General features: G+C 42.2%; 1 protein-coding gene across 2 annotated transcripts in view; it reads left to right on the top strand.

Annotated features, from left to right (window-relative positions):
- Window positions 1-14575, top strand: part of PRKAG2 (protein kinase AMP-activated non-catalytic subunit gamma 2) — a 276475-nt gene that overhangs the window by 237790 nt on the left and 24110 nt on the right. For both annotated transcript variants that reach the window (XM_018553115.1, XM_018553116.1), the window contains 2 exons: window positions 3709-3818; window positions 13312-13393. In XM_018553115.1, coding sequence (XP_018408617.1) covers window positions 3709-3818; window positions 13312-13393 — 192 coding nt within the window. The remainder of the gene's footprint in view (window positions 1-3708; window positions 3819-13311; window positions 13394-14575) is intronic.

The following is a 14575-nucleotide window of genomic DNA, read 5'->3' as shown; positions in this document are numbered from 1 at the left end:
TATGATGTCATCACAGAGGTGTTTTCTTCGCCATGGGTGGGATCCAAGTGTCTAACCTTCAACGCTTCCTTCAGATGCAGAGGGTCTGGTTGGCATGTAAGGGGGGAGTTCTCTGCGGTGATGACATTGATAACTTCTCCTCGGCATATGTAAGGGTGTAGCTGTACAGGGTGACAGGGCTGAGGTGAAATGGCATTGTCACTGTACAGAGGATGGCCCGTAGTCTGGAAGGATCAGCTGATTTTTACCTTTTATAAATGAAGGTGGCATTTTTTTAAAATTACCAATTCAACTTTATTTTACATTTTTCACAATTTTTGTTGTCAAAATAATGCACCAGAGCAGCCTAGTGTAGGTCAACAAACAATCCGTAATGACAGCATGGTTAAGGCACAATGAACAGAACAATGGCATAGAAGACACACGTTCGCGAAATCCACCGAGCATAAGCACGAAATAACACCAAAATCTTCAAACAGATAAAGGTACATATCAGAGTGCATCCCGAGAGAGAGCGTGAGCATGGTAGATGACTGGGAACCTAATGCAACTTTAACATGTTAGTTTTTAAGGTCTTAAGCCCCCGTGGAAGAAAAGTTTTGGTCCTAAAATATAGTTCCATAGTATGCAGGGCTTCTAAAGGCCAGTTTATCTCATGGGAGAAGCGTAGGGTTGCCGTCTGGTCTGTAAATATGGGACTTGTAGCCAGCTCTAGAGCGATGATAGTCCTCTAATTCCTCCATATATTGGCAGCGCAGACTTGGCAGGTTGAAAAAAAGACACAAAGTCCATCAAGTTCAACCAAAAGGTAATTAATATCCTTTCTTACATTCTGCTGGTTTAGAAACGTCTTCCATTTTTTTCTATTAACATTTAAAGTATTACTAAAGGCAAAACATTTCTTTTTTTTTTTTTTCTTGATTTGGATAAAGTGGTGTGGGGTTAGAACCCCTATTGGGCTTTTACTGCTGCCTGTGTCCCCATCAGGGAGATTTAGCCTCTCGAATTGTCCTGATCACCTATATCACCGGGACATAAGGGAAAGCCCCCAAATTTTGAGTTGTCACCAAAACTGTTCCCGTGACAACAGTCTAAGGGGGGATATCCCTCACATTAGAAACATATTCTCTCACTTCCTGTTGTGTGTACAAGACGGGAAATAAAGGGAAATCTCCCTAATGAGACACAGATGGCAAACAAATTGCAATTTTATTCTTCTTACCAAACAGGGGAAAAAGTATTGATTTGTTTTTTATGCTTTAAAGAAAACGGCGTTTGTTGCTGCTCCTTAGCAGAGTTGTTATATTCTAGTGTGGAAGTATGAGAGGACGAATCTAGTAGTATTGGAGAATAGGAGCAGTTCTTTATAAGGCCCTCTGTTCTCAGTCTCTCCCAGTCAGTGCAGAGGATTCAATAAGTACATGCCGGCTTATTCCTGGCTATGACACCACAGACTGAGACAATGTTTTAATATTTAAGCTGCTGTGCTTTTCCTTCCGGGGTCAGGCAGTGTACAGGGTGCGAACCGAACCTTTGATGTGTAGTGTTAGAAGGAGGCGGCTGGGCCTAGCATTCATTTTGGCATGTGTGATATTCATATTTAAGCCTGTGAAGAACACTGCACTTCATTAAATATCACTTCTCACAGACTGAGACCTTTCTGTTTATAGGAATAAATGAATTGACAGGTCAAGTTGCCTGAAAAACAGCATGTGGCTGAAAATGCATTGCAGTTACAAAAAGAGATTGGCTAACGTGGCCAGGCTCGTCACTAGTTATAATATTGCTTGCATAGTGTGTTTTTTGGTTTACCCAATCTATATAATGTGAAGGCTGCAGTAAGCGGTCCATTCAATCTGCATCCAATTCAGCAGTCTTTGCCATTCATAGGTTTTCTCGTCATCTCATGAATCATAATATTAAGAAAGTGACCTTTAAAGCATTAGTTTGTATTGCTTTAGAAAAAATGTGACCTGTCCCTTTAAGAAAAAGTATCGGTAATTGGTATCTGCGAGTACTTGATCAAAAGTATCGGTACTCGTACTCGGTCATAAAAAAGTGGTATCGGTGCATCCCTAATATATTTATGTATATATGTCAAATTTTTTCTAAAGCAATACAAACTAATGCTTTAAGGTCACTTTCTTAATATTATGATTCATGAGATGACGAGGGAGCATGACGCCGGCTTCCCGGCCAATCAGAATGCCGGGCGCTGCGTCATTACACGGTGCCCGGCTCGAGATTTGTTAGCTTCCTGACCAATCGGGAAGCCGTGCAGCGCGTCATTGCACGCTACCCGGCTTCCTGATTGGCCGGGAAGTCGGCTCCATGCTCTCTCATCACAGGTGACAAGAGAGCATGGAGCCATTTCCTGGCCAATCAGGAAAATGGGCAGCGTGTAATGATGCGCTGCCCGGTTTCCTGAGACAGGAAGTACTCGTGAGGGGTATCTGAGTATTTGGGCGAGTACTCAGGTATTCCTAGAAATCTATCCAGTTAGGTAGGTCCTTGCACCACACAATTATAGGCACATTTTAATGAGATGTACAGTCAAACTGTAATGTATGTGACCAGGTTGATGTTCTAGGCAGGGACAATAAGATTTTGGTAATATGATTGATGTTCAAACTGTATTTTCAAAGAGAAAATTGATTCTGTGCACAAATAATGAACTTAAATATTGCAAAATGGAAACTGAACAAATTCTACATGTTTGAGATTCTGCCAGCTTTGCATGACTGTACTGTAAAGCAGTGTTAGTCGCCTCACTTTATATAAGGAGGCTCAGGTGTGGCCCCTGACATCATCAAAGGGCCAGCAATAATATTTTGTGAGTTTGATTTCATGGAAAGCTGCCAGAGACAGCAGACATGCTAGGAGTTAGCTGGAGACTGGAGATAGGCTTAATTCTTCAAAATCGTGCAATTTTGCACATGTTCAAGCTCGCTGCTGGTTAAATGGGGGCATATAGGGACTGACAAGGATACAAGTAGCTAGAGGGAATTGTGTATTTAGGATTATTAAACCTTTGGCTAAGAGTTGTAGTTGGTGGTTTGATTGTTTACCATTTGGCTGAATGATGAATTGGATGTGGTACTTTTGTGTTTGTCTGCAATAGAAAGAATGCTGGGAAATAAAGGTTTAAATATGGTTTGCTTTGGGGCAAAACGGTCTCTTTTCGGATAGGTAAACCAGCTGTTACTGAGAGGATTGCTGCCAGTTACCCAATCTATACTTTAAAGCATAGGTTCACTTTCTCCATTAAAGCCATTCCCCACCCTCCAGGCCCTCCCACACTGTTTCTCTTGCAAATGTAAGATTCCTACCTCACCAGCTTTTTGCAGGGCCGTACAGTGATCACAGGCCATGGTCCTTGACTTTTACAGTGATATACACTGTGCCCTGAACCTTGATCTTCATAATCATATGTGCAATGCATGGAAAGCAATCACCCTTCTAGACACAAGCTTGAATTTACAGTACAGAAAGCCAGAGCTGCGGCAGGTGAGCAGTGTTTGGCCTTGTGTTCACCAAGCATGGGTATTCTATATATACAAGTGGTGTGATAGATGGTCTTAATGAGAAAAGTAACGAGTCCACTATGCTTGCTCCCCCCTTTTGGTTACCATGTTTTTGGCATATTATATTGCAGATGACATAGATATTTGGATGTTTTAGAAATGTTTTTTCTTCCGTCTCTTCCAGCTGTTGAAGAATCGGAGAGTGACATATACATGCGCTTCATGAAATCGCACAAGTGTTATGACATTGTGCCCACCAGCTCCAAGCTTGTCGTGTTTGACACTACGTTACAGGTGAGATCTTCCCAGTCATACTAAGATTTTTTAATAATGGTACCATTATGGCAGAGACGGAAAACGTTTTCAGAAGTCAGACGTGTAAGAAGAATTCTGGGTAAAGCAGAAAATTCCTTAAGAGAACTAGAGCCAAACCTTTTTTTTTTGGCTTTAGTTCTCTTTCGGGTCACAGAACTACATTCAGTAATAGTGACGCGTATAGTGGACTAATGCCTGCTATATGCTGACAGTGTAAAACCGCACTGCAGCCAGGAGGGATCCTGACAGTTTTGTTGGGATCCACCTGGCTGCCTGATTGACAGCTGATTCTGCCTCTCTACAGGCAGAGCCAGCTGTGACCCGCCCCCCTCCTCTCTGTCCATCCAGTGAGTGCTGGAGAAACAGAGAGGGGTCACTGCTCTCTGGAGGCAGGAGACTGTGAGATGAGCAATCAGTGGTCACACGATCGCCCAGCTCTCGATCTGCTGACTCTAAAGCTGGCCATACACCTTACAATTTATCTGCAGATTTTCTGTGGTCAGATGGAAAAGCGGCAACAGATTCCTCCATCTACACTTAACTGTGTGGGTGGAGTAATCTGCCCCTGGGCCAATCTGTTGCACTTTTTCCATCTGACCACAGAAAATCTGCAGATAAATTGTAAGGTGTGTGGGCACCTTAAGTTTTGGGAAAAGTACATTTTTCTCCTTTTTTAATATATATGAAACAAAAATTTCCCTGTGTCTGATTTTTGGTTTTATACTTACTGTTCTGTATTTGCTCCTATTATGTTTTCGCCACTCTGCCCTTTAACTACCCATGCAGTGAGGTGGCCATCCGCACTGCATGGGTTAAATGCTCGTTTGGCTACGGGGAATAGGAATAAGGTAAAATACCTAACTTTATTTCTTGCTCCCGCATGCTTCCTCTCCATACAGCCAGTCCAGCATGTCGTAGCTCTCTGACGTTATCACCTACAATGCAGGACTAGAAGTCCATCCTGCAGAATTATACAGGTGTACGGCGAGAGCCCACACATCCTGGGTGCTTTGGACAGAGGAGGAGCAATGAATAAAAGGTTTTTAGACAAACAAGCATATAACCAGTGCAGTGTTGAGGGACCCCAGTACATGAGTAAATTTTAACAGCAGCCCAGAGTTGGGCTTCAAGTGAAAATCAGGTTATTGTGCCACATCTCTATCTTTCATAGACTCAACTTAGTGCATGGTTGACAATGCAGCATGGTATAAAAGCCGAGAATGGCTGCGCCTAATGGCTGAGACTGAAAGGTAAACTTGCACTGGAGTCAGAGGTTGGCTTTTGCTGTGTCCTGTTGGGGAGACACCACAGGAAGTGAGAGTCCTTCCCCACTTAGCCGAACATATACCTCCATTGGATGATTTCTTCTCTATTCCTGATCTGGTGGAAACTGTAAACGTTTGGATTCACTGTGATTGTATGTCCTGATGACAATGGTCACCAGTGCAAATAAAAGAGGTGCATCTCCCTATTTGGGGTAACAAATAGCACTGAGAAGAGTCTATGGAGGAGCGTGAAATCACCCTGGTGAAGCATCTCCAATGCACGAGGGTCACAGGGGGGACTTTGGACTGGATTCATGGAAATCAATAAATGGAGATTAAGATGTAAGCCAATGCATTTCCAGGGGCTTCAGACTTTACCCTTTTATCAGGGCTTAATTGATAGATGGAGGAAGGAAATTTGGACTCATGGGAGAATAATTATATTATATTGTGCTTGGAATCGAAGTAATTTATATGGTATTAGCAGCTGGTTGTGGGCTGCAACAACCAGATGCTGATATTTTATTCCTTACATGTTGGCTTACAGTACATCTTACATACTTGTGGACGCTCTTTTAACCGGTGTGGCGCTCCATTCCTTTATTGCTAATGTGGAGCATTGACAACCTGACAGGGGTTGTAACCCTCAGAACTTTCATTTCCCATCAAACAGAAATTGGCTATGTCTTCAGAGAAGGATGACTGAAGTACTACTGTGTGGGCCATGCATGGCGGAGAATGCCATGAGAAGTATAACATGACTCCTGTAGGACAGCGCTGTATGACTTGCTGTATAATTTTACTTGCACTTAGGGAACAATTTCTAGTGTCCGGTAGAATTATGTTGACTTGCAGTCATTCTTGTATTCTTTTATCATGCCGTTATTTTGATCTGATACACATCAAACACTTGTTCCTGTGCCCTTCCTCTTATTCTGGAACAGCAGCAAGGAGCGGAATTCCCTCTGCTGGGCTGTATAATGCTACAAATTCTCTAATGACGTTCGAGCTTCTGACTGCTTCTTGGTTATTTATGTGTGCTTATGGGTGAAAGTTTATATTATGTCTTGTGCTGAAAATGCGTGGGGTCCCTTTGTTTTGTCTCCAGCTATATTACATTTGTGGATAGTATTGTTAAATGATATCTGGTATTGTGGTGGTGACACAATATTTATAGTTTGTATAGAGGCAGTGGATGACGGATAATAACTTTTACAAAGGCTGAAATCCTGTTTTGGTACATGCAAAATTACACCCATCTGTATAATCTGAGTGAGGTACAGCAGCCGCTCCAGTTTAACGATACACATAGAAATGTCCCCATATGTGTATCATTTAAAGGGAACCTCCAATAAGGTTGCTGCCTCCCAAATCTGAGACTTCCATCAACTGCTAGCAGTTATTCATTCCAAGCTGTGCAGCTTAAGCCCACCGGCCATTGCATGGCTTCTCTCGCACGCCTTCTGGACGTGGCTCCTCCTCTGACATGTATGGCCTTCAGTCAGTGCTTAATCACAGGGAAGAGTGCTAGAGGATGTTAATGTCCCATTCCTGGAATAAGTGCTAGCTCCTATAACTGTATAAGATACTGTACACCTTTAAGGTGGTTACTTGTAATTTAATTTCCACAGTGTTTTGTGAGCCCCAAAATCCAAGACCCCTATTGTTACCAGAACATGCATTGTTGTCCTCTGCTTCCCCCTTATTGGCTGCTAATTGCGATGGGCAACCATACTGGCCAGTAGGAAGGGGGTATGCAGGCCAGAGCTTTGCCATACAAGTACAAGGGACATATTTCTAAACAATTCACAGGGCTATTCATCCTGCAAAATTGTATGTACATTTGGTCTGTGCAAATGGAGGCAAAAACCAATGTTAGTATATATTTTTTTCCAGGTCTAATGTAATATCAGCTAAATAATACATTATGGCCACTAGATGGGGCTAAAGAGCATAAAAAATATATATCTATTTTCTATGCTTCTCAGCTCCATCTAGTGGCCATAGTGCAGCATTTTCTTAATATTACATTCAATCTGGAAAAAAGATATACTAACACCATTTGCTTTAACCCCTTTCGCACAGAACAAATGTACATGCAAATTCCCAGGAAGAATGGCTCTATGAATTGTTTAAAAATATACCTCCATGTGTTTGGTGATTTTTTTAAACTTTTTTTCTTGTTTTAAAATGTTGCACTGTTGTGGTTTTTTTTTCTTGGTTTTTGTTTAACATGATCTTGAAAGAAATGTCTGTACAGCATTCCTCAACCTTTCTTCAGTCACGACACCCTTTTAAATGTATACACAATATTGAGGCACCCCAGTCTAAAATGTAAACACTATAAATGTAAAAAATGGCATATGGTCCTTCCAAAATCCATACCAGACCCTAATCCTAGATCTGGTTCTGATTTGATTTTTGTATGGGGGAATCCCAAGAAAAAGCACAAAAAAGTGTGGGTGCCCTTTTCAACTTAGAATCCTCCCTTCACATTGCAGTCCCCTTTCATTTCAGAATCCCCCCTTTCACATCAGAGTACCCCTTTACATCAAGAGCCCCTGTTCACTTCAGAAGCCCCTTCCATTCACATGAGTCACTGCCTCTCACACTAGGGGTTCTCTTCACATCATTAAGCCCCCCACACCCCCTTCACATCAGAAGCATGACACTGTGTACAAATTTTGAGGCACCCCTGAAGAAGCCAGAAGGCACCCCAGGGTGCCATGGCACACTGGCTGACATAGCGGTTAGAACTTCTGCCTTGCAGCATTGAGGGTTCCCGGTCAGGACACAATCTGCAAGGAGTTTGCATGTTCTCCCTCTCTGCTTGCCTGGGTTTCCTCCGGGTACTCCGGTTCTCTCACACATTCCAAAGACTTGCTGGAAGGTTAGATGGCTCCTGTCTAAATTAGCCCTGTGTGTATGTGAGATGAGGAACCTTGGATTGTAAGCTCCTTGAGAGCAGGGACTGATGTGCAGCTATGTAAAGCGCGGTGTAAATTGTCAGCACTATATAAATACCTGCAATAAATAAAAGGCTGGTCTGTCATCACAAGGACCCTGCGTTCTTCAGTCAGGGCTTGAAAAATGTGATGGTGTCTCACCAGTCAGTCCAAAAATTTCACCGGTCAGCATGACCGGACTATAGCCTTGCAATTTATGTTAACATTTTTTTGGGACAGATGGAGCTTTTTTTTGGAGGTATATAATCACCACAGGGGGTGGGGGGTTATTTTTTACTGTATAATGAAAAAAGTTCTGTATAGTTCGGGGGAAAAAAGTTTTCTGTACGTTATGTTAAACATTTATTCTTACCCATATTTTTGGTAAAATATAAAAGACGGGGTCACGTCGGGTAAATAGACACCAAACATGTCAAACCTTAAAATTGGGCGTGCCCGTGAAATCGCAAAAGACGACCACACCGAAAATTGGACACAGGCGAGGCTTTAAATGCTTTTACCACTCATCACTTTAGTGTTATCAGTGATTAATGGCCCAAATATTATTGCTCATGCTTACATATCGCGCGGTGATATGTAACATGTGCGGCACAATTGTCTTCGCACGTAGGCGCATTAACTTTATTGCTATCACATGGGGGGATAACAAGCCCCCTATGTGATAGCCAATTTGCAGTGACAGGTCCACTTTATGGACCTCCAAGACCCCTTATGTCACCTAGGGACCCTCAGAGAGAAGCTGGTGAAGCAGATCTTTGAAGCTGGAGAGTGACACTGAATGCAGGAAGTGATGTAACATAGATCACTTCCTGCATTCGGGGGCAGAGGAGATCAGAGGGAGATTGTGTACCGATTTTCTCTTTTGATCTCCTGTCACAGAGCAGCCGTGCCGGTCCCAGGCACAGCGGATATCGGGACCAGCAACGGCAGTGACAGCAACTCCTATACAAGCGGCCAATCGCTTAAATGTAAAGCTGGTCGTCTGGCTCCACCGTCCTATCGTCACGGATGAGCGGATTTTTCAAGCCCTGTTGTTTAAAGTGATTGGTGATCTTTGTAGAAACATAGTACAATTTAGCTACAAGAAGCTGCGGCCATGTGCTAATTGTAATAAAAATAAGTCAAGCCTTGACATGTGAAATGTAGAAAAGTACTAGCGGTGTTATGGTATTTATCATCACATCAGCATAGGACTGTTGTGTTGTGTTAGGCCTTGTTCACACCAAGCGCGTTCCAGGAGCAGAGCAGATCTGTTACAGACCAGATCAAAACTGCGTCCAATGACTGTACTGCTTCTAGCTGGCTACAGCATGATTCTTGTAGTGTGCTAGCATGGCACAGAATTAAAGCAAAACAGTGGGACTTTATAGAGCGAGTTCATATTTGTATGTTTTGTACACAGTTTGCAGTGAAATACTTTGCGTGTTTTGAAATATTTTTCATGACATTTCTTCACATAAATAGTCTTTTTCTGAATTAGGCATACACATACAGTAAAAATAAAGTAAAATATTTTTCATGAGAAAAACAAGAATTCTAAAGTAATAGTAACTTTATAGAGCGAGCTCATATTTGCAACTGTGTTTTGTACACAGTTTGCAGTGAAATACTTTGCGTTTGTAAAAAAGTTTACATGACATTTATCCACATAAATAGTCTTTTTCTGAATTAGTCATACACACATATACAGTAATAAAAAAAAAAGTAAAATATTTTTCATCAGAAAAACATAGTAAAAGTATGAAGAAAGTGAATTTAATTATAATTTGACAAAAATTCCCCCATGTGCGTGTTCATCATTGGTACAAATGAATGCATCGTCATCTGAAATGGCTACCTACTAATAAATTTGAATGTGCACTTGTGTTTTACACTTGGTGTATTACATTAACATTCATGAGCAGCCAGTAGCAATAACTCATGTTGGCAGTGCACACAGATCGTTTACAGGGCCGGGTGCATGCATATTTCAGATTTTATGCACACGTTTAGATATGCTGATGAATACCTGATTCACAGAGCTTTCTAAACTCGTATCTTAACATCTGATCGCTGTCTGATGTCTCGGGTTAGCTTTGTCTGAAATTAATGATATTGAACAGAATAGAATACTGCTCAGCAGCTCGGTTCTGAGATTGCTTGGCTAAATTCACAGATGAAATATATATCTATATATATATCTATATATAGATATATATATATATATATATATATAATTTACTGTTTCATTTGCCAAATAATTTTGTAATTATTTACAGCCACTCATGATTTACACACATTTTCCACACTTCACAGCCAGACAGGTAGACATAAACAACACGACAAAGGCTGCTCTCACTGGGCAGGTGACCTCAAATTCAAACAGTCCCTCAAAGGAAGGTAATCAAACAGTCACTGGTTTATGTAGGATAAAGTAAGGGCTTGTTCACACCAAGTGCGGATCAGTTACAGAACACATAAAAAATGCATCCAATGTATTGCAATGGTATTTTGGGCTCTGGTTCACACCACGGCATTCAGTTCCGGAGCATGTGGAAAAGCTGCAGCATGCCCTATTTTTTTTTCTGCTCTAACGCACCAAAACACATGCAAACGGCCTGGAACGTGTCAAACGCAGAAAAATGCACTGCATATGCAGAAACTCGTGCAGATCTGCACCAGGTTTTTTGTGGAAAAGCCCTCCGAATGTCAATAGTAGCCAGCATATGAGGATATATGGAACAGACTGCAACTTAGCTATAGGTGTGCTCCAGTCATAACCACCCTAAAAATGGAACAGACTGCAACTAAGATATACAGTAGGTGTACTCTAATCACAACCACAATAAAAAAGAAGTGGCCAGTACAGATGGAACAATTGCTCCAGTGCAAAAAGCATCATAGGTAATGTGTAGTTTCTAAGTAAGCATTTCAGCTTCCTATGTCACCTTTCCTCCACTAGCCTCCTCAATGGACAGTAAATCTGCATTGTCAGCTCTGTTCAGTAATCGGGAAACTAGCTCAAATAGTAGCAGAGTGACCATGTTGACAAGCAGAGAAGTGTATATCACAACCATACCTGGCCAAAATGTTTAGATAGGTAAAACATGCACAGATCAACCATAACATTATGACCACTGAGAGGTTTAATGAATAACATTGATTATCTTGTTGCAGTGGCACCTGGAAGTGGGTGGGATTTATTAGACAGTAGTGAACATTTTGTCCATGAAGTTGATGAGTTAGAAGCAGAAAAAATGGGCAAGCATAAGGTTTGAGCAACTTTGACAAATTGTGAGGGCTAGACGACAGGGTCAGAACAACTCCAAAACTGCGGCTCCTGTGGTATGTTCCCGGTCTGTAGTGGTCAGGACCAAAAGGAAGAACCAGTGAACCGGCAACAAGGTCATGGGTGGCCAAGGTTCATTGCTGCAAGTGGGGAGTGAAGGCTGGGTTGTGTAGTCCAATCCAATAGAAGAGCTACTGTAGCTCAAATTGCTGAAAAATGAATGCTGATTCAGATAGAAAGGTGTCTGGACAGACACTGTGCATCGCATTTTATTGCATAGCTTAGCCGCAGACCAGTCAGGGTGCCCATGCTGACCCATGTCCCCTGCCAAAAGCGCCTACAACGTAGGCATTTCAGCATCCGAGCTGGACCATGGAGTAATGGAAGAAAGTGGCCTGGTCTGATAAAGCAGCAGTCACCAACTTGCACAACTAGATCAATTGGTTGTGGACTGTATATTATTAGTTTTAAAGGAGCTCCTGTTCTTCTGATGGTTAATCCAGAGAAGATGTATGCACTGATCCTGCAGCCCGGTTAGTTGGATAGGGAAACATCCATGCATCTAAGTGCAGGATAAAATGAACTGTTTATTAAAGGTAAAAAGTAATGCACTTAAAGGATATGGAAAAAAAAAATCTCACCGGTCACGCATCAGATGGAAGTTCGATCTCAGCTGCTGGTCTAAGATTGTTATGAGAATGGAAGGCACATGAAGAGAGCAGAATCCAGTCCGGTTCAGAAACCATCCAGATCACCTGTACTGTGAGACAGAAATCTGATCCAGTGGCTGCGCAGTGCTGTAGCTGGTTCTCCTCCACGTGTGACCACAGTTGCTAGGTACTTCCGTGTCGTGAAGTGTCAACACAACAACAAGTTTGAAGTGTTGACTTGGCCTCCAAATTCTCCAGATACAATCCTCCAGAGATTTTGGTCCATATTGACATGATGGCATCACGAGCCCAAAGTGTGCCAAGAAAATATCCCCCACACCATTACACCACCACCGCCAGCCTCCATCCATGCTTTCATGTTGTTTACACCAAATTCTGACACTACCATCTGGATGTCGCAGCTGAATTCGAGACTCATCAGACCAGGCTACGTTTTTCCAATCTTCTATTTTACCATTTTGGTGAGCCTGTGCGAATTGTAGCCTTGGTTTCCTGTTCTTAGCCGACAGGAGTGCCACCCGGTGTGGTCTTCTGCTGTAGCTCATCTGATTTAAAGTTCAGAGATGGTATTCTGCATACCTCGGTTGTAATGAGTGGTTATTTGAGTTACCGTTGCCTTTCTATAATCTCAAACCAGTCTGCCCATTCTCCTCTGACGACATCAAGGCATTTTCGTCCACACAATTGCCGCTCACTGGATATTTTCTCTTTTTCAGACCATTCTCTATAAACCCGAGAGATGGTTGTGCATGAAAATCCCAGTAGGTCAAGTTTTTGAAATACTCAGATCAGCCCGTCTGGCGCCAACAGCCTTGCCATGTTCAAAGTCACTTAAATCCCCATTCTGATGCTCAGTTTGAACTTCAGCAAGTCATCTTCACCACGTCTTGATGCCTAATTGCATTGAGTTGCTGCCATGTGATTGGCTTATTTAGCAATTTGTGTTACCAAACAATTGAACAGGTGTACCTAATAAAGTGGCCGGTGAGTGTATAGTCTCCATTGGAAATCCATGGGAGAGTGTGGACAGTGAGATAGATACCTCTTCCTGTACTATGCTGTAGCTCCCATGTCTATGGTAAATCTGTGAAGAGACATTCTGTAACACCACTTTACTGTATCAAAGCAGGGACTGGAAGCAGGTAGTTCTGTGCAAGTCTGAATATAGTCTTGCGGGTTATCTTTAAAGGGAATCCTCTGCATATTGTTTGTAACATGTATTTGTCAAGTTTCCTATAATCATAATTTCATAAATTTTCCTGAATGAACTGAACCCTGGGGTTTATTTCCTCTGTCCTGCAGGTAAAGAAGGCGTTTTTTGCACTGGTAGCCAATGGTGTGCGAGCTGCTCCATTATGGGAAACAAAGAATCAGAGTTTTGTAGGTAAGCTCACTTCATATGTCTTGTACAATTGTCCCTAGTGCCTGGACATTAGAAGAGGACCACTGACCATACATTTTATGTAGAACTGTTGGGACTCGTGAACATGGATGTATTTAGGGTCCTGCAGGGTAAATTCATGCTTTTTACCATGCCTGGGATAGACAGCTGGTGCTTACAGGGGTCGCCCATAGACATCAGTGGTGGCTGTACGCATGTATACGCTGGTACTCCTGTAAACCCGCATATGGACTTATTCCCCTGCATGTAATACAGGTTTATGCGAGTACCAGCATGTACCCATGTACAGCCTTTCATGTCTATGAGAGGCTGTAGACACCAACTGTGTGTTTCAGGCATTGAAAACAGCCCTACTGTACACTGTACGCTTGATTTTTTTTGTTACATTTATTTAGAAAAGTATGAACAAAAGTATGAACAACCCTTTAATTATATTCAGAATACAGTGGAGCTAGTTCGCAGAACTTAAAGTTAGCAGATTTATCTAATGAGCAGCTAATTTCACATGCCACTGCACATCTGCTCCGGAGTGTAAACTGCTGCCATGGAGACCAAGTTAAATACAGTTCTACTTGGATCTGGAATGTAAGTTTGGAGAGGTTCTTGGAAAAAGATTTTGATAAAAGACTGCTATATAAATAACCTGTGTGCAGAGACAGAAACCCTCCGCTGCACTCCTGCAGATCCACTGAGCCATGTTCTAGGTGGGAGCCAGCAAAGAACATCTTTTAACACGCAGTGTAATGAGGCTTCACTGACAGAACTGTGCAGTACATGTTTGACCTCTGCAGTGTGACATGTTGGTCCTACTACAGAAGAGTGATGTCAATAACTCCTTGGTGCTTTAAAATTAAATTACCCAAACACAGTAGGTCAAAGATGCCTGTGGAACTAAATTTGATACTCTAAAACCGCATTTCTCAACTTTTCAGTCACGGCGCTCTTTAAAATATTTGCAAAATCTTGAGGCACCCCAATTTAAAGTGTAAAAACCTAAATATAAAAACGTCTGGCCCCTCCTAAATCCATACTAGACTCTTATCCCAGATAAGGGTCTGGTATGGATTTTAGGAGGGGACCCCATGCAAAAACAAAAAAAACGGGGTTCCCCCTTTTTACGTCAGGAGCTGCAGTAGCATGAGAGCAGGCGGGAGGCAGAGCAGG

Source organism: Nanorana parkeri, unplaced genomic scaffold (assembly GCF_000935625.1).
Source record: "Nanorana parkeri isolate BGI_ZX_2015 unplaced genomic scaffold, ASM93562v1 scaffold110, whole genome shotgun sequence".
In the NCBI taxonomy this organism is placed as follows: domain Eukaryota; kingdom Metazoa; phylum Chordata; class Amphibia; order Anura; family Dicroglossidae; genus Nanorana; species Nanorana parkeri.
The sequence above is the reverse complement of the archived record's forward strand: the minus strand, read 5'-3'. Positions and strand labels throughout refer to the sequence as shown.